At 33.0% G+C, this 6,384-nt stretch overlaps 1 protein-coding gene across 1 annotated transcript; it reads left to right on the top strand.

Annotated features, from left to right (window-relative positions):
- The first annotated feature begins 3,272 nt into the window (after positions 1-3,272).
- On the top strand, positions 3,273-5,113 carry LOC129902736 (dof zinc finger protein DOF2.4-like). The gene is made up of 2 exons (XM_055978112.1): positions 3,273-3,619; positions 3,835-5,113. The coding sequence occupies exons 1-2, from the start codon at positions 3,569-3,571 to the stop codon at positions 4,726-4,728; spliced, it is 945 nt and encodes a 314-aa protein (XP_055834087.1). The 5' UTR covers positions 3,273-3,568; the 3' UTR covers positions 4,729-5,113.
- Positions 5,114-6,384: the final 1,271 nt, after the last annotated feature.

The raw sequence follows: 6,384 nt of genomic DNA, 5'->3' as shown, positions 1-6,384 counted from the left end.
TGTAGTGATCAAGAGAGAAAAAGGTGAGTTTGAGTGGGTGAAAGAGAGAAATGGGAGTGAAAACCATCCCCCCTCTCTTAATCTAAATTTGATACTCAACCATCTGTTATAGCGGTTGGGAAGTCGCTATAGCGGCAGTAGACTCGCTATAGTGAGGTCTAGTTTGATAGATAGGAAGAAATTTTTTTTATGACTTCGTTAGTCGAATTTCCTCTCTTGATGTCTTGGGGCACGTAGCGATGAACAAATTTTATAGCTAAGTAGCAAATTTTATCATTAATTCTATTTAGCAATGAATTAGCGATGGATTTCTATTAGCTACGAGCAAAATAGCGACGAATTTCATAGTTAATTCTAATTTTTTAGTAGTGATGGCAATAGGATGTGGTCCTTATGGGGTTTAGTTTCTCCTTGGTATTATAAAATATGCGATGATCTTCTATGACCGGAGCGTATACTCTCTGCCCAGATAATCATATGAGGATGAACGAGGAGTAAATTGGTATCTATTATAACGATCTGATCTATCATTATTCTAAAATGCACCTCGGGCAGAATCTAATTTTTTTTTGAAATACCTTGTCAATTTAAAATTGGGTGCACGACAAAAAATTAGAATACCGAATTAATCTGGGATGACATCAGCCCTCAATAGCTCTTTCATGGTCTATAGCGCTGGTATAGCGCCTACGTGGTTGCTATAGCAGGGATGACGAAAATTAGACCCTAGATAAGCGAGGTCTTTTATTTTTCCTCCCACTTTTTATTAAGAAAACAGAAGATGATTACTCTGAAAATTCCCCTAAGCTACTCTAAGCCTAGGAACCATGGAGGGGAGGGATTTTAGAGTTAAGAAGCCCCAAACCCATGGATATCCGGTCTACATCTATCAGGATTAGCCTCCATGGAGCCAGAAACTCATAAACCAAAATTCGGCAGCAGATGTTTGGCATCTAAGTGCTAGGTTTAACTGAGCGATTTAATTTGCATCTTCCCTCATATTATTTTGTAAATTGTTGGAGCGCTTTATACTTAGGCCATTGAGCACGGATTCAGAATGGTTACAAATGTTGTTCAATATTGTTTGGGATAAAAACTTATGGGGTAGATAAGGTTGTTCTATAACAATTGTTGGATGTAGATTTCATGGGTGACAACCTGTGGGTAATTGAGCTAAGGAAGAAACATATCTATATGTTGGGGGTCCAATGTGGGGTTATTGGCTTAAATGTATAGGTATTCATTATATATGTGATTATGTGTGACATGTTTCATGCATCTGTTAAGTATAAATTGTGGCGGGGAGTTTGATTATTGTTGATAATTTGTGATATTCGTGATTGTAGATGTTGTTTGTGATTGTTGGTTGACTCGAGTACCATGTCTGGTATAGAATAACTGTGGTTAGCACGTATATTATGCCTGATACATCATATCTGTTGGTTGGCTCGATTACCATGGTATAGAATAACTGTGGTTAGCACGGGTACCATGCTTGGTACGTATTATTGGTTGACTTGGATACCACACCTAATATGTGATACCACTGATTGGTTCGGATACCATGCTTGGTACATGTTATCATTAAATATACTTATTGGTTCCTTGAGAGAGCCGAGTTGTTCTTGTGGTATGTTGGTCCATGAGTGGTCGGGTTGTTATGTTTAAATGCCGAAATAGTTCTTGTAGGGACCGAGAATTGCAGGTTACACACCATAGACTATTTCTTAAGAAACTTTGGATGGTCTGGTTACTTAAAAGGTGAGTGAGACTCAGAAAGGGTTTTACTTCCATTCGGCCTTGGTGTAAAAATATGAGAAATAAAAAGAAAGAGGTGTGCATGGAAAAAGAGAAAAAAAAGTAAGAAAAAAAATTAAAACTAATTTTTTACGATCATATTGTAATTTATTTTTTGTATCTATAAAAAAAATATTGGGGTATTTATGATAAATGTTACAAGAAAATGAGTAAAAGATAAGAGTAACCATCAAAATAATAAACTCAAATTAGTCATTGAATCAAAGAAATAAAAAAAAAATCATGTGTCAAAAAGATAAAATATACCCAACTTGATTATTTAAAAGAAAAAAACAATATTTTTTACCTCCGTTAGACCAAAAGAGTAAATCTGGGTCATTTGTGTCATAGTAAAGGTATATATGAGTCACTTTTATGATAAAAAATACATCAGATCTAAATCACAAAGTTAAGGAGTATATCAAACCATTTTCGCAAGAAACAATAATGATGATATACGTTGAGGAACAATGTGAAACAAATGATCTCCTCTCGTACTATTTTAACAGTTCAAGGTTAAAGTCACATAAGTAATTTGAACACTTAAAAAAAAACCACTTATTTAACGCCCATGATGGTTGAGTTTGGAACGTCTCTCCACGTGTTAACTCAAACCAAATTGCCATGCACATACAAATCGAACGATTAATAAAGTAAAGTTAGCCATAAACTTTAAAAAATCAAAAACAGACAAGAGCAAAAAGAAATAAAGAAGAAGATGATGAGAAGAAGAAACCTAGCAATAGTGTGCTATTAGCTTTTACCAATTAAGGTACCATAAAAAGTAGAAATAGTACTATAGTTGTAGTGAGGTAATAGCCATTACTTATCCCAACACAAAGCTCAAAAAGGGGTCCGAAAGAATATCACTCTCTTGATAATCGTGGTGCTTTCTATGATCTATTCACTCATTTCTCTGCCCCCCTTTGGAATTTCAATTACGTAAGAGGATTCCACCATAAGCAAATTGATAATGTGCACATTTTTTTTAATCTCAATTTCTTTATTCATGCAATGCAAGTGAGGAGTCACAACACTGCTTTTCTTTAACACTATTATAGAAAAAGTTATATATTTAGCCACTCGTCAAAAATAATTATAATCATCAATTCGTCATAAAAAAAAAAAGCAACACAATACACTAAGTTTTCATTATATATTCGGAGTTCAAGGTTCAGACCACAAAGGTCTATTGTACGCCGTCTTATCTTGTTTTTCTGCATGAGGTTATTTTTACATATCAAACTCGTGACCTCCTGATCACATGACAACAACATCACCAGTTATGCCAAAGCTTTCCTTTTATTTATAAATTAGGTATATTATATATATATATATATATATATATATATATATATATTAATTATTATTTTGATGAATGACTATAAATAATATAAAATACCCTATTATATAATGTGATTCCCAGGGCATCATCATCAACATAGAAAGCTTCAATGCGAAGGAACTTATTCGCCCACTCAAATTTTTACAAAACCCTAAAAAGATATAGTAATAAAAACAAAAAGAGAGATAAAGGAGAGAATGTGATGAGGGAAAAAATAAAAATTAAACAATCTAAAGTTCCTCTCTTCTTTTAATTCCTTCATCTTCTTTCTTCTTTTTTTCTCTCCTTTCTCTTTGTTGGGGACTCTGGTATTCCCTTCTTCTCTCTTTATTGTGATTCTCCACCCATATATTTCCAAAAAATTCAATCAACCTTTATTAAAGATAAAGAGTAAAGGAGATCAAAGAAAAGAAAAAGAATTAAACCATGGTTTTCTCTTCTTTTCCAATCTATTTAGATCATCCTAATATGCACCATGTAAGTCTTTAATCTTCAATTTTCACCTTTGATACATCAAAAAGAGTAATATTCATATTCATATTCTTCTTCTTTCTTTTTTTCTTTTCTACTAGTCTTTTATGTTGAATATACTATACCATATATATAGAGAGAGATGACTAGCTACTTGAGTTGTGAACAAATTCCCTGACTTGGTTCTTCTTCTTTTTTTCTTCTTATTGGTGTTTTTTCAGTTACAACAACAGCCAGATCATCATCAACAAGGAAACCCTGGCCTTGACAATCCTCAGCTCCTTCCGCCACCCGCTCAGGTGGGTGGTGGGCCGGGCTCAATCAGGCCCGGTTCAATGGTTGATCGGGCCCGGATGGCTAAGCTTCCACTGCCGGAAGCTGGACTTAAGTGTCCGAGGTGTGATTCCTCGAATACTAAGTTTTGTTACTTCAATAACTACAGCCTCTCCCAACCGCGCCACTTCTGTAAGAATTGTCGCCGTTATTGGACCAGAGGAGGCGCCTTGAGAAACGTGCCGGTGGGAGGCGGCTGTAGGAGGAACAAAAGAAATAAAAGCAGTAACAACAACAACTCAAAATCAGGAGGAGGAGGAGGAGGACAAATGGGTAATTCTAATAATGCTTCAACAAGTGCAATTCCTTCAAGTACTTGTAGCATGGAAATGATTGGGCACCACTTTTCACAGTCATCTACACAATTTACACCACTTATGGCTGCTTTCCAAAACCTAAATAATTGTGGAGGATTAATTCAACCTCCTCATCATCAATTATTTGGTGAAATGGGATTTCAAATAGGGAGTAACAATTTATTGCCATCTTTGGTAGCTTCTAACTTTGAGAATCCAACAAATTTGTACCCTAATTTTCAAGGTGAAGGTGGTACTACTACTACTACTATTGAAGCATCAAATGGAGTTTCTCAACAAGTGAAAATGGAGGATAATAATGCTACTAATAGACATGGGAGTATGAATTCATCAACCAAACAATTTTTGGGTACTCTTGAAAATAATCAATATTGGGGTGTTGCAAATGCAAATGCAAATTCTTGGATAGGGTTTTCTGGTGATATCAATAATAACTCCTCTAGTACTACCAACCATCTTCTATGATCATATGTTAACTTCAATTCTCAAATTGAAATGATTCATGGATGGTAATTGACTTCAAAATGTTGACCCCTAAGTTATAAGAAAGTGAAGATTCGCGGAGCCACAGTACTAGCTATGGAAACTCATAAACTAAAAGTTCTAGCTCTGTCTCTGGGGATTTTTTCGATCTCATCAAGATCATGTTGTTGTTGAGGATGCAATCAGAGATGCATGGTAGGTTTTGTTTTGTATTTCATTGCTCTAAGTTAAATATATCTTTGTGATGTTTGTTTAATTTCTTTAGTGTGTTGTAATTTTATTTTATTTTGAGGGGGAGTTCTTTTATAACGTGTGAAGTTATGTGAGTTTTTGGTATCTGACATTATTAAATTTGTACTTTCCATGATATTATTATTTGTGATAGTAACTTATTATTTCCCAAATCCCAACCCTAGCTACTGCAAGTTCACTGCTATATATGTTTAGTACTCTTATTAAGATATTTATGAAGATGCATTTTATATATATCTAATATATGAGTTCAACATATTATGTTCAAGTTGCATGAGTTATATATGATTTACATCTTTCATGCAAGATGATACTCCCTCCGTTCACTTTTAGTTCTCACGTCTCATATTTCAAGAGTCAAATTATATGAACTTTGATTAATATTTTAAGATGAATTTTTTTTATATTAATAAGTGAAGAATTATAATGTTTACTATTTTTCGTATAGTTTACGATCATCTAACTTTTAAAATTTAAATATTGAATTCATTTAATTCAATTTAGTTCCAAAGATAAGTCAAATTAACTCTCGTGAGGTTAAATGTGACAAATAAAAGTTAACGGAGGGAGCATCAAGTTTCTATTTCTACTTGCCAGTTGATGCGCTTGGTATCAATCCCTATGTCTTAATTTATGTGATCAGTTTGACTGAACATGAAGTTTTAAAAGGATAAAGTTTTGAAATTTGAAATAAAAAATAATTAAGCCATAACAAATTTATGCTACAAGTCATCTCATTAAAAATATAAGAAATTTAAAATTAAATTATTTTTAAATATAAAAATACAGACTTAGATTTAACTAGACTAATTTGGAAGGTTAATTAGATTATCAGAATTTATCTTTGGAGATATATGTTGTTGTTGGTCAAAATAGAGAAAGCAATGAAGCTAATCAACTTTAATTAGGAGTAGTATCTTTAAAAGTAAGGTGAAGAACCCAGAGACGTGGGTGTGTGAGTGTGAGAGATTTTCACTGCTAGTTTATATCATCAAAAGATCGAGTTAAAATTTAAAGTTTATGAATTCTCACCTTTTTTTACAATACTTTACTGAATTTTCTAATATGAATATATAAAATTTAAGCAAAAGCTTTCAAATCGTTGAATCATAGTTACTATTCTAGCTTTGTCTTTGTATATGGTGACACTCACTTATACCCTATTTTTTGTGTCCCAGTATATATATGTTGCAATTTTTTTTATTTTGAGAGTCAAGCTTTTTAATTTTGACCATGAATTTGAATCTAAAAGTTTTAGTTTTCGGAAATAAATTTTTTAGATTGAAAAACTACATGAAAAATACTATAAAGTCACACTACACAATAATTCAAAATATTTAGAAGACTTGTAGATTTTAAAAGTCAAATAAGTTTTTCTTTGAAAAA

Source organism: Solanum dulcamara, chromosome 9 (genome assembly GCF_947179165.1).
Source record: "Solanum dulcamara chromosome 9, daSolDulc1.2, whole genome shotgun sequence".
Lineage (NCBI taxonomy): Eukaryota > Viridiplantae > Streptophyta > Magnoliopsida > Solanales > Solanaceae > Solanum > Solanum dulcamara.
The sequence above is the reverse complement of the archived record's forward strand: the minus strand, read 5'-3'. Positions and strand labels throughout refer to the sequence as shown.